This window comes from Hesperophylax consimilis, chromosome 19, assembly GCF_061612785.1.
Source record: "Hesperophylax consimilis isolate HC1 chromosome 19, BYU_Hcon_1.0, whole genome shotgun sequence".
NCBI lineage: Eukaryota > Metazoa > Arthropoda > Insecta > Trichoptera > Limnephilidae > Hesperophylax > Hesperophylax consimilis.
The window spans coordinates 4,722,614-4,749,416 of NC_142854.1; the positions used below are offsets into that span (position 1 = coordinate 4,722,614).

The 26,803-nt window shown below is 36.0% G+C and overlaps 2 protein-coding genes across 3 annotated transcripts in view; both read right to left on the reverse strand.

Annotated features, from left to right (window-relative positions):
• The window catches only part of Sardh (Sarcosine dehydrogenase), a 28,983-nt gene extending 27,987 nt beyond the window's left edge, over positions 1–996 (reverse strand). For both annotated transcript variants that reach the window (XM_089642861.1, XM_089642862.1), the window contains exon 1: positions 699–996. In XM_089642861.1, coding sequence (XP_089498987.1) covers positions 699–822 — 124 coding nt within the window. In that variant the 5' untranslated portion in view covers positions 823–996. The remainder of the gene's footprint in view (positions 1–698) is intronic.
• Positions 997–3,195: 2,199 nt separating this feature from the next.
• Positions 3,196–25,650, reverse strand: mtm (phosphatidylinositol-3-phosphate phosphatase). Its single transcript, XM_089643603.1, has 11 exons — positions 25,452–25,650; positions 23,255–23,443; positions 19,782–19,856; positions 18,295–18,480; positions 16,096–16,448; positions 15,149–15,274; positions 13,210–13,291; positions 10,849–11,019; positions 10,548–10,755; positions 9,426–9,607; positions 3,196–8,814 (listed from the first exon to the last, which is right to left on the reverse strand). Exons 1-11 carry the CDS (start codon positions 25,539–25,541, stop codon positions 8,692–8,694), a joined length of 1,785 nt encoding a protein of 594 aa, XP_089499729.1. The 5' UTR covers positions 25,542–25,650; the 3' UTR covers positions 3,196–8,691.
• Between the last annotated feature and the right edge of the window lie 1,153 nt (positions 25,651–26,803).

The following is a 26,803-nucleotide window of genomic DNA, read 5'->3' on the forward strand; positions in this document are numbered from 1 at the left end:
TACTGCAGTAATTTATTTATTTACTAATGGACCAAGTCCAATTAACACATTACATATTAAACAAAGTTAATATAGCAGAAATATTACAATAGAAGATGCTATGACAGAAATAGGGCACAAAAAAAGTAGAGATAATAGTAATGCCGCGCATTTATCGTGATGTCCCAAGCTTTGGACCAGCCGCAAATACGTACCAACGTTTTGACGGTTTATATCTTCGGTACTTTACAAAAATTCAATAGTTCTTCCTCAGCCTGATTTAATTAATATGGTATATTTTTGTAAATAGCATGAAATTTGACTGAAGGCGAAAACCTTTTTAGTATTAGATCGGTTAGTTGGTTGAGTTGTCCAAAGACATGGTTTCCAACAGCGGCGGCACGGGTTAAATCCTCTAACTAGCCATGTCCTCCATCATTGCACAAGCAACTTTTTTAGTAGGAGCAATTCAAATGTTGTCATTTTAATCGTAATCTGGGAATGCTTACTTTTTTGTGAAAGTGAAACATTGCTTGAAAATGGCTTTAGCTGTCTTTGGTGACCAGATCTGAATAGGACGGTACTTCCCAACCTTCCTCTTTCCCATATCTACCCCTTATACTCCTTAAAGCCTTACAACATACTCCAATTAGGGATGTCTAGTCACTCTGGGTTCGTACAGTTAAAACTAAAATATCTACTAATTATTACAATCTTACCGATGATGACCACATCAGCTTCCGAGGGTATGGAAGTGACTTCCGTAGAAGCTCTTCTCCCCCAAACTGTTCCAAAAAAATTTGTCTTTCGTATGGCACTAAACGCCGACAGAACTCTCACCATTTTGACTTCAGAATAAACACTTCAAAAATTGACTTCCAAGAAAAACTCCACCAACGCTCAAACAATATAAACTTTCAATAGCTCTTTGAAAAGCAGCCAAGTCAGTCCCCAATGAGGTATTAGAACTTTTTGACAATTCCTCTTCTTCTAATCTGTGTAACTATCCACGTCAGAAGTACACGTAGAACTGTTGTTTTACGCTTTTTTAATTATTGATAAGATGTGGGTATGTATTATAATTTTTTGTAAATACTATTTTTTAATCTTCATGGCTGACCTAAGGTCATTTTATTTAGATATCTATCTAGTAATATATTATGACAATAAAAAAACTAGTATTATATAGATTATTACAAAATTAAAATAGACTATACAATATAAGATAATTAAATTCTTATTTGTCAGATATAGAACATTGTAAATTAAATATGCACCACTAGTTTTAAGCCAGCAGTTATGTCTTAGTTGTAAGTCACTAACTTAAGTCTTAGATTTGATTATAACTAGCTAATGTGTACCCGGCGTTACTGCTTGCTATCCTTAGGAGAAAGACATATAACATCGCGGACTTTCTAAAATATACAATTTCGTATTAAATTATTTTGATGTATCTCGTAAGGTGTAGCACGAGTTAGAAATGTAAACGCACAAAATTATTGTTTTTACAATTTAATTACAAAACATCGACATTTCTCTACTTTCTATAAATATAATATGCATGTGTTATACATATAAACCTTCCGGAAGAAATTCTCTAGATGATATTAAAAACCCTATTGAAATCTGTTACGTAGTTTAGAAGAACTAAGCGCACAAACAGACAGATGCGGATAGCGACTTTATTTTATACTATGTAGAGAGATTAGAATATTATATAATTTTATTATATATTTATTTGTACAGCGCCCTTGTGGTGATTTTTCACAAAACAGTGCTATGCAAATATTATTATGTATTAACCTTTTGAACACGTTAATTTGCTCCATTTTATCTATACCCGTACGCGGTACATATTTTCAAATACCTATGCACGCAATTAAATGTCAAATTATAGCATTCTGGCATGATTTATTGGACTATATAGACAGAAACAGATTATTCTCCACAATATGAAAACAAATCCTGTTGTGTCAACACTCTTAGATGTTTATAAAAACAAAAACATAAAATTTCATACAAAGACGTGCCGTATCTTTTGAATGTGGTCCCGCCATTCACTCGGCGTCATAAATAAACCACTCTCGGCGTGTGTGTACTTAGGCCACTGCGTTGATAGACACAAATGGGACACCATGAGCACTTATCATTTTTAGTTATGAAAAGTTCTGAATTACATACTAGTACTAACGCCATCCGTTGACAAAAATGTAAACTAAAGGACTAAAAGGCGCGAAGAGGCGCACTTGATTATCGATCTTTTTTTATGAAATACAATTTTATTTTTGAGAAATTCTTGTAGATGTCAGCATCGTGATAGTTCTACGAATGTCCAAGTGAGCAAGAAATACATTTATGACGAAAGAGCGCTGGAATATCGGCCGTCAAAGTTGCCGTATCAACTGTTGATACAGCCGCGTGTGAGTATAGACTTTTTGCCGTAACAACAGTTGATACAGCCGCGTGCAAAGAGTTAATGGATACCAGTATAAATTAAAAAATTAAATAAATCGAAATAATCTGCCCAACATACCTTTCATTGATATGCTTGGTGTAACTTCGAGTGACCATCTCAAGCACGGGAGCTCTATCAAAGCCAGCGTCAAGTTAGCCTCTCAGAAGCGGGGCGTACTAGAAATACTGCAGATATTACACAATGGCTAACCCGGTGCAAATCAGTCTGGAGCCCTGAAATACATAAACAATCCAAGACTCTGCAGAAACGGGTAGTCTGTTTGATAGATCCCAATTTTTTTTAAAAACATTGCAATCTATAGATCACAGGCGTCTGGTGGGAATGCTGTTCTTGAGGAGACGCTGAGGAAGGGTTGATGGATGGAGGGTGAACATGGGTTTAGAAGAGATAGGGAGGGAACACAAGAAGCCGGCAAGGAAGGTGAACTCAAGAACAAGTCGTAGAAATGACCCGGTGCACAATCGGCAAACACGCCAAACGCGTGCCATTTATAGATGGTTGACATTTGTAACTTATTCAATCCTTTCTCTTCTCAAAAACACTTCTGTACAGCATCTCCAAAGATGACATAGGACCTGAAGGAAATTATTTCCCTCAGGATCTGTGGGAGTTTTTGTAAAAAAATAACAATAACAATAATGAACTTATCAATAGTTTTAGAGATAACAAATCAAAAAATGACGACCTTTTCTGATAGGAATGAGAGTACAAGTTAGCATCAGTGAATAAAACAAAGAATACATCTTTGGAAATAAAACTTTTATTTTGGAACAACAGAATTATATCTATGCATTTAGATTTGAAATATAAAACATATTATTTAATGATTGGAAATAATATTAACAACTTTCAATGAAAACACGAAAATGGAGAAGTTCTGAGTTGAATTCCCAGTTGCGACTGTTATTTTTTTATTTACTATATAAGTCATCTTTTCATATGGATGTGTTATCCATTTTGTTAACGATTATCGTTCAGTTTAACCTCTCAGGCTTCTAGCATATTTTATCGGAGGGTCTGAGTATTTCCGCTTCGCAGTAAAATCCAAACAAATGGAATATTTCTAAACGTATTCGAAAACTAAAAACTGTTTTTGAAAGGTGATGAAGAATGCTTTTAAATTTTATCATTAGAAATAAACATATAATATTTGAAATACAGTTAAACTTGGTTATAACGAGCGAGAGGGGACCGACGAAATTTGCTCCTTATAGGCATTACTAGTTATATCCAAAATAGGTTTTTTAAAAGTCGTACGTACCTATCTACCTGCCTCTGCTGTCAATATATTCGAAAATATACAGTATATTTTAAAAATACGAGTAGGTATTACTTATTTAAAAAATACACTCTTATTATCATAGAGTTACAATCACTGGCTCGGTGAAGGTAAGAAATCGACAAAAACCAGAAACCGTGCGCAGAAAAGTAAAGTTCGCTAAGGTTTCACTTAGCGAACTTTACTTTTCTTTTGCGCAGGGTCTCCAGTTTTTGTCGATTCCTTACCATTACCGGGCCAGTGGGACGACGGGCTTACTATCACTAGCTCGTGCGTAAGTACCGCTTGTAAAATTTTACTTGTCAAAAACCAGTGCACAACCCGCGGCCCAATTCTTGCGGCCCGCATGTCAATTTTAGACGGCCTATTGTTACGGTTGTAGAGAAAAATCAAAATGTTTGGGGTAATTCTTGAAAACCTTGGCTGGGAACGTTTTTTTATAGAATTTTGGTTAATTTACGCTGCATGTCTTAAATGGAACTAAATTTGAAGTACCGGTTTGCAGAGTTACTGTCAATCCCCTTCCCCTCAACAGAAAGCATAAAAATCCAATTTTTTGAAAAATAGGCAAACGCGGCCCTCTGTTGAAAAGGTTGTGCATCACTATCATAAATTTACCCCATGTAGATACACGTAACTAGGTACCTTCATAAACATATTTATTCGTTTTTAAAACAAAATGATTATGAGTTGCAATACAAAAGAAGATGTAAAAAGCGAACAAATTTGCAAAGCTCAAATTTCGCATGACTTTCGCAGATCTTATGACAATTTTACATAGTGCCCGATGGATAGCATCATATCCGTCGCTAACGGGATAGGAAATTCCCACCAGCCGCCATTGTGCGCCGGTCAGCTAACCGCCGCGCTATGCCACCCCTTTGCTTGTTTCTAAATACTTACATCGAGATAATTTTTTTTATTTGTTTTTGGGGTGTTATGCCGTGTTTCTACACATCTGCCCTGATGATGGACACTGTAACGTTGTCCGAAACGTTGGCTAAAGAAGGAGTTAGCGCAACACGGCATAACACCCCAAAAAAAAATAACAAAAATACTTTTGGCCGTGAAAATCTTAAATCATATTTGAGATAATTCCCAATTATTGTTTTTTTTTTTTTTTTTCACACCCAACGACCTATGTATTAAAAAATTATGTTGACAATATTATTTGTATTAAAATTTATAAAAATGGCTTACGTTTTTACTGAACTAAAACTACTGACAAATAATTTTTACTTATTTAGTATTATAAACATGGTCACCTGCATAGACATATGAATATTAATAGACGAGAACTTAAAGGCGAGGGGTCAAACCAACAGTTGGGGGACGCAGAGGGGAAAGCTGACTGTGATTCGTCGATAAATCAATCTGACAGTAAATAGGCATCTCGCATTATAATATCACCATTTAGTTCTTAAAAGTAAAATCTGCTTTTGAATGAATAGACATTTTTACATGGGAGCGCAAATTACTCGCCACGTTATGAACAAATTTGCCAAAAGTCCGAATTCGGCAAAGTAAATTTCTTCTATTTTCAGAGTCGAATATTTTGTTTCCGTATTTAGTTAAGACACTTTTATAAATGTTTCATAATTTACTTCCCAGTAAACAACGATGAGCACACTTGAGAATCGCTACATTCGAGCAATGTTGGAGGGTTGTCACAACCGCTCTGTTCCTATTAATAATAAAATAATGAAATCTTTAAGAAAATATATAACATTTCACTTTTAAGAAGATAATAGAAAAGGAAAACAACTAAAAAAACAAATGAAATTATATACACACAGCTTTTCCAAGGGATTCCTGAGAGTATTTGGAGTAAAAATTTGGACATCATTTTGCCGTCCGATGACACTTTTTCAATTAAAAACAAAAACATGTTTTTCTATCACACATCGCCACTCGGTATAACCTAGCGCATTACGTGATATGCACTCCTTCTCGTTCCAGCAGTACCGTACATACGAAACAACGCGCGTACCTAACACGTGGTCCGTTGCGACGTGTGATAATATGATCCAAATATATATGATCGGTGGCGACGTGCGATAGAAAAATATAATATTTTTAATTTTAATAGATAAAAAATATCATCGGACAGCAAAATGACACATACATTTTTCATTCCAAACATGCTCACTGTATCCACATTTTACTTCTAAATATACCAATTTTTCACTATTGATAACCAACCATTTATCCTATATTAAGTGTTGTTTATGAGTTGTGTAAAATTCAAAACTCGTTTAGTAATAACGCCATTAAAGTGGAATAAATTAAAAAATTATTGGTTTATTATCCTTTATTAATACGACGGAGTTCCAGCAAGATATAACAGATGATAAAATAGACATTCCAAATGATTATGTATTTTATCAAAGCGAAAAGGCGAAGGCACATCTTTGATTCTTATGCAAACGGCTTTGTGTACGCATCCAGATGTATCTCGATGTGAATAAGCTTAAAATAAAGTAAAATGATGCTTACATATGGAATGTAATACGACAATTGGGTTTTTGCTCTTTTTCACATCTATTTTTACAAGTTTTCATAGCACAAGCCACCATTTTGTCGTGTTATTTCGTAAAATGAACCGATGACTCTCGACCATAGCTCGACGCTAGTTCGCACAAAAATGATGACGTCACATTTTCTAGATTCACGGGAGGCCATACGCGAGCCCAGCCGGCTCCAATGGAACCGGTATGGGGAGTGGGCAATAATACGCTTTTATCACTTAGGGCAGGTCTACTAATATTCATATGTCTATAGTCAGCTGACTTTTTTGTGGTTTCATACAAAAATAAGTATTAAAAAATTAACTTTTGATTTCATAGAGGTGTACATTTTAATTCTTTTTTGGTTAAGGCGATGCCATACGTAGTAATTCAAAATCATGTGTTTTTGGTTAGAAAATTTGGTCGCCTAGAAATGTTTCAGATGCTTTACTTAAATACTGCGAGTAGAATACATCTTGGCCTTTGAAACGATCGAGTATTTTTTAGATAAGTCTTTTTATAAGCCCAGAAAAAAATAATGTAAAGGCCTATGAAAACTGCTTTAAAGTTCAAAATCTCCTACTTACGAACCTATTTTCGGTTATGATTTTATTGTATAATGTGGCAAATTAAGTTATTTATAAAATGATCGAAAAAAATTTAAATATTAATGCCTGAACATCCACAAAATAAAATAAAAGGCACTTTTTGGACATGTTTTTTTCTTGCATAAATCAAAACAGGCGGATGGTGTTAAGCGGGAATTTAAACCTTATCGCCATCTACGTAAGGGTTGTTATTGATAGCGGCTCAATTTAAAATATTACATGACGTAGTGCATCGCCTTAACTTCTGGATTTGAATATAAAGCGTGGTGTTTTCTCTTTCTAACATCGTTTAGTTCATGTTTCTCACCAGGACACCGTAAGGGAAGGGTTAATATTATTATTAATTATTGAATTTCAATAAGTTAATTCTGATAATAACAAATTATTTAGTAACTAAAAAATTTATTAATAATACTAAGCTTGTATTTGGGAATTGATGTGCAGGTAACAAAAATTGTGTGTATTGGTGCACATTAGACAGTGATGTCCTACTGGGAAACCACCTTGTGTCTTGCTGACCCCAATCGGGGAAGCTATAGTCCCCCTGGCTCCGGAAGTAAAAAAAAAATGCCTCACACAAGCCTATGCAAATTAAAATATAATAGTTGAGAATGTAATATTTTCGTAAATAGGTACAGTAAAGTGATACTTAAATATAAATTAAAATAAATGTGACATTCATCATTGAAATATGAAACAAAACATGAGCTCATTCAACAACACCGAATAGAAAATTCCTAGTAATGTGATTCTGAATCAATTTGAAATGAGATATCAACAGTTAACACCTTTCACCCAATGAAACTGGTTATCTGTTCAAGAAATAATTTTGATAATTAAAAAAAAAATAGTTGTGGGTGGGTCTTTATGACAGAAGTAAGGTCAATTTTATCCTACTTCAGGAGAAATTGATCAAATATTCAATTTAATTGACCTATCTAAGGGCTGGCACTCAAAAGGTCGTAAGTAAACTATGGCCACATCCGTTTCACACTTCTAGGCACTGTACAAATAATACACAATAGAAATGCCTTCCATGTAGATTCAAATGGAAAGCAATGTTGCCATTGACTTAGTACCTTTTGGTTATATGTAGCCCATTAAGTATGCACTTTGTCTCTCTTACACTTGCATGACATGGTATGTATATCGCGGTTCCATGATATTTCATCAAAATGACAATTAAACACACCTTTAAAAAGTGATATAGAGTCATTAAAAGTGATGAAACCAAAACTAGATTAAATATTTACCTATGTAACCTAGTTTTTGTTTCATAACTTTTCATGACTTTATATCACTTTTTGTAGATGTGTTGGACTTGAAATCGCCATCCCAATTGAATTTCATATTTCATCAAATTTAAGGCTGGTTTGTCAGACTTTTGTATCACGAAACACGCCCACGTCGCATTATTTCTTGTGTTCTTCTTAATTCTATGCTTCTAGGAATTATCTATTCGCCGCTTTTAAAAATCCTATGGCTACAGCACGGCAACGGCACAAAAAAAAACATAAAACACACGTTCCCTCTCTTAAACACTAAATAATAGTGGGACAAACGATGTACGTATGTCTGTTTCCTCCATGGGAAAAATGTAATCATTATCATACATATCTCTCATATGAATTAAAGAAAAGAAACGCCGTGCGCCGTTGCCGTCGCCGTGGAAATTTCAAGAGCGCCCATATGATACTAAAGAAAATAAGGTGAAAATGCAATAAAATGAGTATTATTTGTTTGAAGGGAAAAGTTTTCTTAAAATCTGAAAGTGTATAATGAATTTAATTGATGGAAATAATGAATGATAGTATGTTTGGTGATAAAATTTAGATATAGGGCCTAGGAATGAACGGGAATTGGGTTTCTCTGACGCGCCAGGAACTCTTGTTGAGCCTCGTCAGCTCGGGCGGCCAGTTGAGACCTCTGGGAGAGAAGTTCTCGGGTCCTCTGCAAAATGGGATCCTGAAAATTTACAAAAGAATATCACAAAAAATACTTTATTTAATTATAGTGGCTTTTTCACATGTTCTCACTTATGTCAGAACAATCCAGTTGTAAAAACTCATTTAAAATATAAATTTTAAATATCTGTAATTGAAGGTCTTGTCGCAAAGGCAATCGGCCGCGAAATTTCGATTTACACATTTTTTTTATGAATTTACTTAGAATATCTGAATTTGAAGGCTCGGCCACGACGGTAATCAGCTGAGAAAATTTTATCGATTTAAGAGAATAAGTCGTCTTATTACGAATTTACTTCGAATAAACCTACATATATATAATACTACCTGAATTTGAAGGTACGTCAGCGGAACTCGAAATTTTGGAGAATTTTTTTTCTCTTAAAATTTCAGATTTCAAAAAATAAATAAAATTCTCTTATATTCCAAAAATATTTCTAGATTCCCCGACAATTCCCGGTTTTCCAGGTTTCTAGCCACCCTATTGCCTAATATTAAGTGTATTACAAAAGTAATCTTGAAGTATTGAAGACGTACCAGATATAAGCAGAACCCTTGCTACCCTAAGGTTTCCAGAATGCGCTTCGGAAAGCGCTGCTCTATTGTACGCACCTGCTGCCTCATGGCCGGGTTCCAGCGACAGTAGAGCGCCCTCCAAGGCTGGATGAGGCGAAGAGATGCCATGGGGATCAGCACCGGCTGTGTGCCCTCGCCCCCGGCATACAGCGGATTGCTGTACAGCTCCGGGCGGCTGTTGGTAAAGGACCACAGGGATACTGTCTTGGTCTTCAGCTCTGGAATACAAACAAAACATACCGTGTTAGTGAGTAATGGCTCTCCGTCCTCTCAAATATCAATTTTTTTTTTTTTTTTTTAAATTACCCAACTGAATTGAATATTCCGTATGAAGTATCTAAATCATTGTCAATTCTGTAATAATTAATTATATGCATATATTGTGGCTTAAAGTTGTGAGTCAGCACACGTCTCAATCTAAATACAACAATATAAATAAATAGATCAAAGAACCTTAGAATACAATTTCCCTAAAATTAACAACATACATACAAATAATATTAATTGTGAACAAATTTTCAGAAAGAGATGCATGCATGAAAAAATGGTTATGTGAAAAAGACTGTAAGACTGTAAGACTGAATCTATTTTCTTTGTACTTTGTAATTACTGCTGACCCTGTACAAATCGCAAGTGCGCCCCGCTGTTGAATTTGGCAACTACTACTGGTTTGGAGCCCCAAAATACCAGAAAAAAACCCCTGACGGATTGCAATCTTTAGAGCACAGGTGTCAGGTGGGTATGCTGTCCTTGTTCTACCGGTATTACAATGGAAGATGCTCCGAAGAACCAGCGTCTTTGATCCCTTTGGCACCAGTGCATAATCAAGAAACACGCCAAACGGGTCACTTCTACGACTCGTTCTTGAATTCAACAGCTCGGCTGTGGAACGATTTGCTGGCCTCTGTGTTTCCTCCCTTCTACAACATGGGTCTCTTCAAAACCAATATTCACTAGTTCCTCTCCTCAAAAAGACCCCTCACACAGCATCCCCAAAGATGACATGGGCCCTCAGGGAAATTATTTTCTTGAGGACCTCCTGTGTGAAGTTAATGAAAATAATAAAATAAAAATTTCTGATACCATATTAATTTGTTGTTGTTTTTGTACCTACTGTGTCTAAAACAACCATAGTCTATAGTAAATAGTACAACTCACCAGCCTTGACCCGTTCCTTCTCCGAGTTGCAAAGGAAGGTGCCGAAGCGGCAGGAGTAGAGATGATCGAGGATGGTGAGCAAGAAGCGCTCGTTGAACTGGAAGGCGGTGGGGAACTGCCGCGCTACCTGCCATACGCAGTCCACCCACTGCAGGAACACGGGCGAGCGGTCCGCGTCGCTGTGCCGATCGTCTCCGTGACCAGTACGCTGATGATCACGATATTCAATAAATTAAAAATAAAATTGATTTACATATTTTTGTTTCTGGAATTTAGTGTAGTATATATCATGTTAATATACCTGCTGGAATTTGTGTCCGAATGAGACCCATTCCTTCTCGATGAGCAGCTCGAAGCCGCGGATGGTGCGGTAGTGCGGGTCCAACAGCAGCATGGCCAGCGCCGTCAGCTGCGCGGTGCGGTCCCATCCATCAGAGCAGTGCACTAGAACCGACGTCTTGTGGTTCTCCACCTGCAAATACAGTGTCATGAATTCACCTCAATCATAGTACTCGTAAGTTCTGTTCATTATCCACTTTCATTGTACCTTTGTAAGTCCCAAATTTATAACTTTCAGTTTTGTCTTTTGAGAAGTAAAAAATGTAGATATTGTTAAACTGACATTTTTTTCAATTTAAAAAAAAAAATCATCACACGTTACCACTGGGTTCAACCTACCGCTTCACATGATACACACTCCTTCTCGTTCCAGCAGCTCCGTACAGATGAGATGGAGCTCGTATCTTGTGATCCGTTGCGATGTGTGTAAGTGTGATAGATAATTTTTAGTTTAAAAATATAATCATCGACAACAAAATGACATCTATACATTGATGTATTATACTAGATTAGCCCTGTGTAGTTAAATTCATTTTAAAAATAACGCCATGTAGCGTACGTCACAAATATGGAGATGAACTTAACAACCCAACTCTGTTTAAACTCCTTGTACAAGCGTTCAAACTCGTAAGCGAAACCACGGAGAATTTGTTGTCAGAGGTGTTGTAATATGGACATAATTCAAATTTAAATATTTGGAACTCGGTTATTTTTGTGATTGAAAAAATGAACTTGCCCAGCATAGCTGAGAAGCAAAATAGACCAACAAAAGGTAAAATGCAATGCACAGTGCCCATTTCGCATTGCGTCATAATGCGTGGGCCTTTTCACAAATGTGCATGTGAACCAAACCAAAATTGTGTTGGGGTTATTTTCAAATGAATATGCCGTGTCTAGTGTAATTTAGTCTATGCATCTATATTTTTAATTCCCTTCAATTTTTGGTCCCACTAATCGAAGAGCCAGCATTAAACATTAATTTAAATAATGCGTGTTAGATCGCCGCCTGCGACAAGTATTCAAGTACTTCCTGATCTATCACGACGTGATAGCCCAATGTGATGACTGTGAAACGTTCAATTTACCTATTGATTGCCCTATATCACCAACTATCGATAGACTTCGACGTAACCGTCGTGGAGAAACATAATCATCTCAAGTGTCGATCGACGAGAGATGTTATTAGTGATTTAACGTGCCTTGTTTTCTCAAATCATCATATCATCATCAGAGAGTGGGCCCCACTTAAAGCAAGAGAACCAAAGCTGCCGATGAGTACACTGTATTGTCTAGTAATACTAAATGTTGTAGTGTGGGGCATACAAATATGTATCGGGGATCACAGGTCTTCATTATGCAGAGAGTAGGAACAATTTCCGTTCCTCTGAACCGTGAGTTAATGCAAGCAACGGCGAAATCTTACAATATTTTAATTCTCACTGCTAGGAAAATTGTGCAAAGACGGAGGACAGAAATAACAAACGATTGAACCCGTGAAACTGCAGTGGGAATCCGACACATTAATTTGTCAATTTAGCTACTGGTCGGTATACAATAAAAATATCATGCATATATTTTCCTTGAAATTAATAAAATACTTCGTTTTTACCACTTTTATTGTTTATTACCAACATGTTTCATGAGCAACGCTCACTTCTTCAGGGTTTTTAATAATACTAATTATAAATAATAGACATAGACAATGGTGTCATTAAAAAATAATAGACATAGACAATGACAACAATGAAAATATAAAACGGATAGGGGAAAGAGAGGCAATATGGAACAATTTACAAAGGGAACAGGTTTAATATTGGGTAATTTAAAAATAATTTTTGATTGTTAATAATATTCAATTTTGCATTCACACTCTTTTTAATCTCTAAAATTTCTAGTTTATCCAACTGGATGCCATTGACATTACAATGTATTAATTCTATTCCACTATTGAAGTTAAAGCTATGACTAGTTTCCAACAAATGGTTGGCAAACTCCGAGAAACTGTTATTGTTTAAAGATTTCATGTGTTCTTTAATCCTAATTTCAAAGTTTCTCGAAGTTTTTCCTATATAAAAGAAACCACAATCATCACACTTCAATTTATATATTCCAGATTTTTTCATTTTTGAATCTCTATCTATATTATTTACTATGTAATTTTTAAGTTTATTATTTGCATAAAATACAGGAAGAATTTCATTAGGTACATTTTTTGTTAAGGAATTAGAAATTTTATTATTAAAATACTTAATTTTCCTCCATTTACTCTTTTTCTCGTCTAAAATATTTTTTAAGATAATTCATTGTATTTGATTAATAGTACCTTGTCCACAATTCTAACAGCTCCGGCGATTATGCACTTGATATGCTTTAGCCAGCATGTTGCCTCCAATCCACTGAGCCACCTGCACAGATAAACGTGTACATCAAATGCCAAATTATATAAAACTAAAAGAATACCAGATAGATACTTAAATTTAACCACTCAGAACATTAGAACGTCAAAAGACGTAAATATGATAATAGCGGTCAAGACATTAGAACGTCTTTTCACATAAACGCGCGAGATTTTACAAAAATCGATTTATTTCCATCACTAGTATACGGATTGCCATGATTTAAAAAACAGAGTATCGATAATGAATAACGCTACGCGTCTGTATTCAAGAATATCTATGGAAAGTAGAGGTGCATTATCTAAGCCGATTGGATCTGTCATCTTGTTCGTTCATAATTTATTGCGTTTCTAAATAATTTATTAAAAATATTTTAGTTTGGACGGTTAATATTTTGAGGTGACTAATAGTTTTTAATTATATTTCTTCAATATATAAAGTGTTATTTCTTTATGATACTCAGAAAAAAAGTACATTTTTCACGGCTTTGAAATAATGCTAAGCGATTCTTACATATTTTTGACGTTTTCATAAAATGTATATTTAGAAACGCAAATATTTACGTATTACAACATAATGCGATAGTGGACTTCATAATCTTTCCAAAACATTTTTTAGAATGAGTCTACGTTTCCCAAAACGTGAGTTATGAAGCTTTTAGCAAAACTCGAAAATAACACAAAAATTATTACGTTTTGACAGTTCTCAAAGGAACACATAGTAAAAAAATGTCTTTGTCTGAGAGGTTAAAACAAATTTGAGTTTATTGAACTAGATTTCACGGGGAATAATTTTATGGGGACAAACAACCCAGCAAAGAAAACCTAAATTAGTATGTCTAATGAAAAATTGTTAAAATAGAAAAAAAATTAACAGTATTATCAGAATGTTTGATAAAAAATTTTTTTTACATATTATAATCGAAAAAAAATCAACCGTTTTTTTACTATAATACTAGATGTGTTTAAAAATACATAATACATTTCATCAGATATGTCTGTGTGTGTGTATGTGATTGCCACCAAAAGTTTTTATTTTTATTTTTTTTTCTAGATAAAAGAAAATTACATTCTCACTTATTTAACTAGAAATAACATATATATTACACATAAATATATTACACACCGATATTATTCACTTTCATTGTTTTGTTGATTGAGCATAAAACTGAACAATTTTTTTTTAAATGTACCTATACTTTTTCATTTTTAATTTCGTCTGGGAGGCAATTATATATGTTGCTTCCCTCGTAACCAATGGATTGCTTGCCATAATGAGTATGTATGGTGTTTAAATTATTTTATCGTGTTGCCGTGTAAAGTGTGTTTGTACTTGGGACGTTTTAATGAGTTCTGTATTTGTATGTATGAGTTTATTATTTATTTTGTAAATAAGGAGACATGTATTACATACATATAATTTTTTTAATTTTAATAGTTTTGTTTCAATATATAATTTTTTTGTTGATGTTCTAGGTTTGAAGTGAAATAGCTTTTTGATTACTTTGTTTTGTGTTACCTGTAGTTCGTTTATATATGTTTCACATGTATTTCCCCAGATTTCAACTAAGTAGTTTAAATGTGAGTGTACGAGGCTATAATATAGACCTTTTTTTAATTTTATTTGGTAACAGATATGATATCCGGCTGAATACGCTAATTAAGGGGGTGATTTTATCTTTAATATCTTGAATATGCTGTTTAAAAGTTAGGTGTGATAGAATGCATTGTCATCGACAACAAGTCCATTTGCCAAGTTTCAGCTCGATCACATATCAGAAAGTAGATTAATTTACCGAAAACAAAAGTGCAATTCAAATAGATGTATTTAAAAAAAAAACAATGAAGGAGAAAGCGAACACAGTACCTGTTCTGATCGATGGCGGGAAAACACAGCTCCTTGAGCTTACGTAGACTTTCGCGCATCACGTGAATGTTGTGGATGTCCAGGAACACCAATTCCGCATTCTGGTATGCGTCCTCGGACTCGTATCTGCAATTAACAATATGGTTTTATCCGTGTGTAAACGTGAGGCTTCAACTGCCGGTGAGACTATGGCATCCTTAATTGAGGCTGAATGAAGTGTACACAATGGACTAACTAGCCATCACGCCGTTTCTTTCCCGGTTAGGCAGAGAGGACGGACCGCCAAACAACTCAGTCTTGGCACACACTCCGTGCCTCATACATACTCTTCTATTATACAGACTCTTCTCTTCTTCGCATCCCCCACTTCTTCTATCATTCACGTTAGCGTCATATATTCTCCTTACACTCTTTTTTTTGTTCATTCACCCTACATGCCCAAACCATCTGTGCGTACCTTTTTTAATCTTACTCAATCAGCTTTGCATTCTGTGCCGATCTTCATATTTCTCTCACGATTATAAATTGTTTTACCACACATACGCCTCAGGGATCTCATTTATACAGCATTTGTTTCTGAATAATGGCGTGGACTCGCCTGGGCCTATTAATAAAAATACATATACGGTCATGATCAACACGACAAACTGATTTTTTATTCATTTGCATTTACATATGTGCGCAGTATTAACAATAACCTTCAGAAATATCGAACAGAAGCAACACATGAGTATGGAATGTTTCGGGATCATCTCCTATCCTTATCCTATATTCCTCTTCTTCTCCCTTTTACCTATTAATTAATTTTAAGACACAATAAAACTCTCTCAGTAACTTTAGTATAAGAATTTTTTTGACTTAATTAACTTGGTATGTATATTCTATCTTTGTATTGTATAAGCTGTTAGTTTCTTACAAATAAGTAATATGTAAGGTAAAATGCTCACCCCCCTCCTTTAGCCTTGTTGGCCTTTGCATTGGCAGATGGTCTGGCGTCCATAATGAACAGCTTGTGCGACTGCGCGTTGGCATCCATGACTAACTGTATATATCTCTCGTCATCCTTGCCTCGTCGTCCGGCCACCCCGACCAGCGGTTGCGCCGCTCTGGCCACGGCCGCCTGGTGGCGCGCATGCAGCCAAGACAGCACGGGCAGGCGGCCGCGCGCCCTGAAGGAGGCGCAGGCGCGGATGCCGTCGTCGGTCACCGCAGCCGGCACCGCCCACACGGCGGGGTAGCTGTCGCAAACTTCGTAGCGCTCGTTCATGCGGGTGATTTTCCACGTATCATTGTTGACGCCCTAGAAATGTTGCGTTATTAGTTCAACTGATCGAAATGCAGGCGACGTTGGCAGCCGGGATTGGAATCAGACACCACTCGCCTCGAGCGGTTTTTCTGCTTATGGGGGCCTAACATAATCTATGGTGTACTTCACTGAAATCTCACCGGTGAATATATAATTTATTTATTTATTTATTTATTGACGCCCTATTGGGCTTTTAAGTACATAAAAATTACAAATTTCATTTTAACAACAGTAAACAACAAACAATAGAAAATCGAAATAAAATACAATGATTTCTCATACATTATTTACATTTAAAAAGTGGTGGACTACTTTGGCTTTAAATGTATTGAAGTTTAAATTAAATATGTCAGCGACATCACTTAGTTCATTGCCCAACCTATGTATTCTTTCTAACACAGAATTCGTAGCGAAGTTATTGTTGTAGAATAAAATATTCCGTCTAGTATATTTTGGAGGTATATGTAAAGATAGCAAGTTTATAGTGTCAGGGCAGTCTAACCTTGAATGAACAATTTTATATAATAAAAGGAGATCAAATATTTTTCGCCTTTCAGATAATTTCGATAAGTTAAGTTTACTGCGTAAATTGACATAATTGATTTCAATAATAGGAATACCAATTTTGAAATTAATAAAACGTAAAAATTTATTTTGAATTTTTTCAATTTGTAAACAATGAGAGTTGAAATGAGGACACCAAATGGTTGCATTGTATTCAACCTGACTTCTAACCAGAGACGTGTATAGTAATTTTATAGTTTTTATGTTATTAAAGTCTTTAGCGATTCTGATAATAAATCCAAGCATTTGTAATCCCTTACTGGTAATGCTATTAATGTGATTCAAGAAGCGTAATTTGGAGTCAAAGATAACTCCAAGATCATTGAATTCAAAAACTCTTTTTAGATTGGCATTGTTAATTGAGTAGTCGAATAATAAAGGGGTTTTAGATCTATGGAAACTGATCGTTTGGCATTTGTTGATATTAAGATGTAATTTGTTTACGATGCACCATTCATAAAGTTTATTTAAGTTCATTTGTAGAGTTAAGCAATCAGAAGAATTACTGATCGATTTAAACATCTTTAGATCGTCGGCGAATAGAAGAAAGTGAATATTATCGAAAATTAGTGAAATGTCATTAATAAATAGTAGGAAAAGAATTGGTCCTAGGTGGGAACCTTGGGGGACCCCACTTGAGGCAAAAAAAGTGTAAGAAGTTGTGGAGGTAATTTTTACAGATAATTTTCTGTATGATAAGTAACTTCTAAGCCATTCGAGAAAGTAACCGCTTATTCCCAAGTGTTCTAATTTTTCCAATAAAATGCGATGAGAAACAGTATCAAAGGCTTTGCTAAAGTCAGTATAAATTGTATCGACTTGAAGACCCTTGGACAGTGCATTAGAAATAAAATTTTCGTAAAGCAATAAGTTAGATGACGTAGATCTGTCTGGCATAAAACCATGTTGAAATGTTGATATAATTGGTTTAATTTGATGCATATTAAACCAATAATAATATTTCTGAAATAAATTAAAATCTCTAACCAATTTTTAATATACTATTATAACAATAGTGCAATATCTTCTTCGAGCTAATAGCAAGATTTTTATCAAATTTAAGTTGAACATGCGCGATTTCAGACTAGACGAACCAGAAATTTTCTTGAGCTAAAATAAAAACGGTCCAATAGCGTTACAAAAGGATTCACAGGAATCCAACATAACTTTATAATAGATCCTCATTGTTATTAAATCGATTTAAAAATTTGTGTGAATTAAGGATGTCTAGCATATCTGGATATTTACCAAATAGCAATTGATATTGGTTGCTTACCATGCGCTTGAGCTCGGCGATGGGCTCGTAAACAGCCCAGCCGTCTTCTGGGAAGATCTCCCGGTAGCTGAAGGCAAATAGCTGCAGCTGATGGGACAGCGGGAAGGACAATTGCTGCAGCGACTCAAACACCCCTCGCCTCGAGTGGTTCTCCTGCTTGTGGGCGAAGCGAAGGTTGCGCATGTCCTGCAACCAAAACAACAGATGTAATACTATAGGATAGGAACACTGCCACTAACCGGTCATGTTAAAATTTTTGCTCAATTTTATTTATTTATTTATTATTTTCGGGAAATCAACAGTTTACGTTTATTTCAGTTTATACATAAGTGTGATGTATGGTAATAAGTTGGGTATTCAAGCGATAGATGGCACTAGTCAGAAAGCTTACTCCAGAGTCCGACAGATGTCGCTAGAGTGTAGCAATTGCCTGTGGGGTATACTTGTCAGACTTCAAGCTTCTAGAAACAGAGAATTACCAACCCTCGGGTAATGAACAGTGTAGCTAAATTCAGACTTATTTATTGTAACGTAAATACACGCAATTATTGTAAAGAACCTTTTACTTTATCAAGAGTTCCCAACACACTAAATCTGCATAGTAAGCAGAGATATAACAATTGCTCCCCATCTATCGCTTGAATACCCAACTTTTTACCATACATCACAATAAGTATTATATAGCCAAAATGAAACCAATTGTGGATTTCCTCCTTGTGACTTTACCTCTACTGAGACAGCATAATAAGGGTTAAGTAATTTAAATTTGTAAGAAAGGAATATGAAATCAAAAATTTATGCAAAACAAAAGATTATATAATAGAAATATAAACAATAGATACATAACATTATTCACAAACCATCAGAGAAATATTCTTTTATGGACCTCTTGTATTCGGTAAGTTCGCAACTGAAAATATCAACCTTGGATAATATGCTATTGTAATTATTGCAGTCTTTTCAGGCAAGAATTCTGCTTAGAGTTCGTTTTGCACTGATCCACCCTGAACAGGACAGAAGAACAAATTTTACCAGAAGTTAGATAAAATTGATGTTACTTGGGGCACACAGAGATATCTCCACACAGGGGGCCCTGAGGAAAATAATCTGCTTGTTGATGGGATACTGCGTGGAGGGTCTTTTAAAGGAGAGGAAGTTCTAGGAAGGAAAAAGATATGAAGGGTGGATAGGAATTTGGGGGTCAGTGTGTACGGGAGTGATGGACGCATGAAATCTCCCATTGTGGAGCAAGGTGATGGATCGAGAGAGTCCGACTGAAGAGATCAAAAGTTCCTCTTCAACCGGTCCTCTCCTGATCCGATCACCCCTGCTAAGTCACCGGCCATAGCTTGCCACTTGGAGTGACCTACGGCAGAGATGTTGGTTATCCAATTATTGATTCCCAGGGCAGTGGTACCCATACCGCCTCCCAAACTATCTTATGATTTTTTTGTCTCAATGTGAAAGCTAGTATTAAGTAAAATTACCTTGCAGAACACTTCAATGCCGTAGGAGTTTTCTCCTCTAGAAGACGCACTTCCAACTTTCTCTATCCGCAAGATCTGGAAAACGGACAAAGTGTAGGTTATAATCACGCCATGTAAATCTTGCAATACTTAAGTTTTAATATAGTGCTTCTACTCTACTGATAGCCAATTCCTTTCTGAATGCTTTAGCTTATATACTTTTAAAAATTTCAGACATAGTCGTCATTACAATTTGCTCAGGATAATATGAGGCCCCTAGAAACAAAGACGGAAGTGTCCACCAAACGTCAAAAATGAGTTGAATATGCAGTTTTATAGAGAAAGGTTCATTCTATCTCGAGAATATATCTGTTTTTAATATAATTATCATTAAACCATGGTATTTTGGCTTTAAAGTTTTGTTGTTGTAACAAATACGGCAGTGTCCACCTCCTTCCGAAACAAAAGCGGCAGTTTTTCAAATAGCCAATCAGGAGCCTTTATTCATAATGGCGGCCGTACTTGAATTCATACAAACTCGTGCGGAAGCGTCAGTGAATCGTGTAGTGAAAAGTTGTTATTTTTTGTGGAAATAACCATTTATTGTTAGTGGACGTCAAATATTCCAAAAATGGAAACTTTCCCCGATATATTGCCACCGGAATCAGTGAGAAAACGTGTCAAACAACCGCATAAATGGAAAGCAAACATCGCCAAGAAAAAAAGGTAAACCGTCATCATGTTGTAGGCAAATGTCAAAATATGACATTTTTAGATTTATCTGAATTTGTTCACAATTTTTTTTCTCAATTAATCAAGTAAGGGGAGATGTCTACTAAATAATAGTAACTAATCGCTTTAATATTATTCACAGATATTCTCCAACGTGTTTACCATCTGCTCCCGCTTGCAACCACAAAACTTCAAAAAGTTTTCAATGCAGTAGCATTAAAATGACAGATTTGATACGTTTTCACAAGATTTTTTACTCACGTAAGGACAAAAAATATCAAGATGCCCTAATTTTAAAATTTTGTAAACCAGTATCCATTAAACGTCAGCGACCTAGGAAAGGCACTTACAAAACAAAACAATTTCAAACAAAATTTTCATTTAGATTGTCCGACGGCTCCATAATTCCAGTGTGTCAACAAACATTTCTACAGAGCATAAATATTTCAAAACAAAGGGTGCAACACATAATGGAATGTTTTTATAAAACTGGCAAAATTGCTACGGAAAATCGTGGTGGCGATCATCGGAGTCATCATTTCGTGGAAAGGTTAGAATTTACCATGAATTTTATAAAGAAGTTCAAGTGCACTGAAGCACATTACTGTCGAAATGCTTCAAACCTTCGAAGATATTTACCTTCTAACCTCAGCATTCGGAAGATGTATTTAATGTGCAAGAAAAAAGCACAAGAAGATAAAGGAATTACCATCAGTCAATCATACTTCAGGAGTGTGTTCAAAAAAAAAAATTAATTTGGGGTTTGGAACTCCTCGCACTGATGTTTGTTCGACTTGTTTGCAATTGTCGGAAAAAATAAAACAAACTTCGGACGAACGTGAAAAAGTAGATCTGATGATAAAAAAACGAATACAAAAAAAAAATATGACGAGTTTTTCAAATATCTACAGGAAAGGAGAAGTGATTTGGTAACAGTTTCCTTCGACTGCGAAAAAAATCTGGTGTTACCAAAAGTGCCTGACCAGCAAGCCTACTATAGTCGGCAGTTATATTTTTATAACTTTACGACTGTAGTTGGTTCATCAAAAGAACCTTTAACTAAAGAAAATGTATTCAGTTACTGTTGATTGGAAAATACTCATGTAAAGGGATCCAATGAGATAGCATCTGCAGTATACCATAGATTGAAGAATCTCCCCTTAGATGGGATCAAAACAGTAAGACTGATGGCTGACGGGTGTCCAGGCCAAAACAAAAATTCCATCATTATTGGCATGTGTATGCGATGGTTTTCTGAGGCTCCAGCTAGTCTTAAAAAAATTGAGTTGATTTTTCCGGTAACTGGACACTCTTTTATGCCAGCCGATAGAGTATTTGGTAATATAGAAAAAGAAATAAAAAAACACGAACAAATTATCCAACCGGAAGAATACTACAATATTGTATCCAATTTTGCTACAGTTATAAAGTTGGGTACCGAGGTAGAAGTAAGCGAATGGAAAAATGCTTCGCAACTTATTCTGAAGCCTACATCATCATGGGCATCTCGATTTTCGGAGACGAAAAGGTTCATTTTGAAAAGAAACAAGAATAAAACTACTATTCTTTTAAAAGGAGAAACAAATTATAGATGTGACCTATCAACTTTCCATAATATCTGCAAGAGGAATTTAACTGCAAATATGATAAATCCCAGTTTAATTGAGGCTAACCAAATTTCGGTTAATCCTTTAAAATTACGAGATGTTGCAAAACTGCTAAATATCCACTTTGACGGTGACTGGAGAAATATTCCCGAATTGAATTTCTACTCGAAATTATGTCCAACTACTTCTCTTGTACCTCAAGAAGAAGAAGATGATTATGTTCACATAGAATGTAATGAGGAATCGGCAGAAATCGTGTCAGACTTATTAATGATTTAGTTAATTTTTGTATTATTTTATAATTTAGTTAACTTTTCTTTAAATCTATTTTTACCTTTAATTAAATCTATTTTACCTTTTTTAAATCTATTTTCTGTTATCCAGAATTTATGAAAATTTCTAAGATAGAAGTGACCTATCAACTTTCAATAATATCTTCAAGAGGAACTCAACTGCAACTTTTTCAATAAAAAAAATCTTCCTAAAAATATTGTTTTCTTACATTGACTGCAACATCTTTGAAATTGTCATTTACATCAAAACCGGCAGTTTCCAACTGTTTGTGAAACAAAACAGCAAGTGTCCAAAATGGTCAAAATGATTGAAACAAAAACGGAAGTGTCCATCAAAAAAATTCATTTTTTAAAGAAACTGGGGCATTTAGATACATAGATGATTTAAAATAGTATTCTTAAACCGGTTTACTATCATATTATTAAAATTTCCTTGCATATTGATGAATAACGGACTGATTAAACGTTTTTTTTAGATTGCCAACAATTTGACAAAGTGGACACTTCCGTCTTTGTTTCTAGGGGCCTCATATGTAACTACTCTTTCAATAACCTCATAATAGCCGTGAAAAAGGCATTAAGGGAAAGGTCCATCTTGTAGGAGGATAGAAACACAAAAGCCGGCAAATCATTCTACAAGAACCTTGTGGAAGCGATTGTGTTAACGCAAGTTCGTTGGAACATCTCCCAATACCGACAGAACAAAGGGCCCGCAATAGACGTAAGATGCTGATATAACCTGTGGCAGTGATGTTAACGCAAGTTCTTCAGAGCATCTCCCATCGAAATACCGACAGAACAAAGGGCCCGCAATGGACGGAGGATGCTGAATTAGCCTGTATATGATAATAGGTCTACATACCACTCCAAGGGGGACCGCTAGGACAGAGTGGTGTGCGCTGGGCTCTGTGGGCCGGAAGTGCAGCTGGTAGTTGGTGACGGTCAGCACACCCCGGGCGGGCCCGCTGTAGGGGCATAGGTAGGTCACCTCGCGGGACACTCCCCCCACCCGCTCCCCCCCCAGAAGGGGGCACTCGCACACCGACTGTGGCTGCAAGCAAACATGTAAACAACATAACCGTTGGATATTTCAGAATGTTGAAGAAAAATAACAAACTGTAGCCACTCTGGCCATTGGGGTTAAAACTAGAGAGTTAAAGAAACAAACTGCTCATTACAATAATTAAATTTTTAACCACATGAGCGATAGAGATTTCCAGGCGTTCGGTTTTGGATTCAGCTACGCTCATTCCAAAAATCATACCTCCAAATATTAATACGGAAATATATAAACTGCTGTGGTTTAAAGCCAATGAGTCCTCCTAAATTTCACCGTTCGTCCCTTATTTTTAAATATATCTATTTGAATTTCACTTTTGTTTTCGTTAATGAATGAATGCAAATCTTGGAAGCGGAAATTAACCCACTTCCCGACATCCGATCGAGCTGAAACTCGACAGAGAGACTCGTTATCGATTGCAATACATTCTATCAACTTTTGGTGACAATCACGTACACACGCGCGAACATACAAGCATTTTTCTGAAATCGGATGACATTACAGCAGTGAATATACAAAATAAATATCAGTCCTACCCAATCGGCATTTGGCGAGGGTGGTAGAGATGTCGACTCCATTTCCTAGGTAGGATGGTTCAATCCTCAGTCAAACCTATATATATTTTTTAAATTTTTAAATAGATGTATTATGGTAAAAAAAACTTTGTTTGAATGCATGAATTTTGTATGTTATTTACTGAAATTGCCCTAACTTGTGGGTACTTATATGAGGCAATATTGGATATTATTATTGATGCATGTTGTCTATGGTCTACTGGAAATGTCTTCAGTCACAGGATTAAAAAATATATATTAGATAAAAAGAGATGTCACATTTTTAGAAAACAATTCAAAATGACAGATTATACAATAAAAAAACTTATGTAGAATATTGCATGACAGAAACATTAGTGACATATTTTGGTATTTGATAGAAGTAATCAAGCTAGCTACTAAAGCTATCAGCTGATTGCGGGAAGTTTAAAGTACATTCTTGATATATGTTCATAAGAGGATAACTGATTTCGGCAAACAGGGATATAAGTGATCCACTGAAATGATGGAGTAAGTATTTCAGACCGGCTTCCAAAAACCTGGGCGTCTTGTGTAAGGCTACCATATTCTTCAATAGTGACCAGCTGCTAACCCTATACAAATCCCAAGCACGTCCAACAATTGAATTTGGTAGCCACCTCTGGGCTTGGAGCCCCAAAATACTTTATAAGATGTTGATTCTGTGCAAATAAAGGCGGTCTGTCTGACTTCCAATTGTTATTAACAGACAAATTGCCATCTCTAACGCACAGAAGCAATGAAGGCACGCTGAGTCTGTTCTACAGGTATTTTAATGGAGACTGCTCGGAGGAGCTAGCAACATTGAACCCCTGTGCATTATGCGAAACCCAACGGACACCGATCATTATTAACAGACCAAATGCCATCTCTAATGCACAGAAGCAATGAAGGCACGCTGAGTCTGTTCTACAGGTATTTTAATGGAGACTGCTCGGAGCAGCTAGCAACATTGAACCCCTGTGCACTATGCAAAACTCTACGGACACGAGCGGAACACCCGTTCACAGTTGATGTTAGCTTCATGATGACGGATCGTTTCTTTGATTCATTTCTGTGTATTTCGGCTCGTATATGGAACAAGCTACCAGCATCTGTTTTTCCTCCTTCAAATAATCCGGGCCTCTTTAAGACTTGCATTATCAAATCCCTTCTTACATCCCCTACCTTAATCCGCCTCGCAAACACTGCCCAACCGGGTGGCGGTACAATTCCCCTGTCTTTTATACTGTACAGAAAACGGTGCTCTTGTGAGGTGTAACGCAAGAATTAAAATACTTAGGTACATAAAATGTATTGCTGCATGCCGGGATAAGACCCACGTCTTATGGATTCGTAGCCGAGGATCTTAACTGCTCGGTCCATGGAGGTAGGAACATTTGTATACAACAGTTCTGGAATTAACTAAAAACTAATGAGAAACTTACCGAATCAGAATCTAATGAGTCTGTACTCGCATTCTTGGATACACTAAACTCTGAACTCAAGAGTTCAGAACTGCCTCGTTTATTTTCCATCGCAGGGGATTTTTAACAACTATTATTCGCAGTAAAGCAACTCGATAATTCTGAATTAAACTAGTTTTACAATATTATTTATTATTTCGGAACGGGGCTTGTCATCATATTCATTTGACAGTAGGTGAAATGTTGCCAGAATTATTTTTTGGTTTGTTTGTTTTTTTTATGGCTATAATAAAATCATAGAGTTATTAATAATTTGTAAAACGAAATGGACGTTTATAGCCACTATTGACATAAAAAAACCTAACAAATATATGGATCAGTTGTTGGATTTTGATATGAGAATAATATGTTTGGTGCCTATCGTAAAGTAATTTATCATAATTATTTTTAATAGTTCCCACATAGAATCCCACAGTTCCTACCTTCCCAACCATCAGTTGAAATTATTTACGAAATGGAACAAATAGAATCCTCACATGATCATTACATAGGAGGCCTAGAAGAAAATATTTTTCCTCGTCTTTGAGGATGCTGTGTGATGGAGGCCGTGCTGTGTTTCAGTTCGAATATTTGAATAATAATTTATTTTTGTAATATATATGTAGCACGGCCATCACTAACTGTAAATCGCGTAAATTTAGTCTAACTAACTAACTAACAAACCATCACGCCGTTTCCCCGCAGGGGTAGGCAGAGAGGACGGACCGCCAAACAACTCGGTCTTAGCACACACTCCTTGCCTCATTCACATTCATACATCGTCTCATACATACTCTTCTATTGTTCTGACTCTTGACATGGCCCGACTCAAGTATCTGATTCACTTGGTCGTGCCATGTCTTCCTCGGGCGTCCCAGACTTCTGCTACCATTCACATTTGCATCGTATATTCTCCTTACACTCCTTTCTTCGCTCATTCGCTCTACATGCCCAAACCATCTGAGCGTCCCTTTCTTGATCTTACTCATTACGCTTACATCAGCCTTGCACTCTTTGCGGATATCCACATACCTCACACGATCATACATGGTTTTACCACACATACGCCTCAGGGATCTCATTTCAACAGCATTCAATCTACTTTCATCCTTTCTTTGCCAGTTCCATGCCTCACTTCCATACATCAGGGTAGGTACCAGCACTCCATTGTGGACTGCTAACTTCGCTTCTTTGGACAATTTTTTGTTAGCGCCAACTGCGTTCAGTCCTCCATTAATGGAGTTACCTGCATTTACCCTTCTTTCAATATCTCTGTCAGCCTTCCCATCTCTCGTAAACATGCTTCCTAAATACACAAACTCATCCACCTGCTC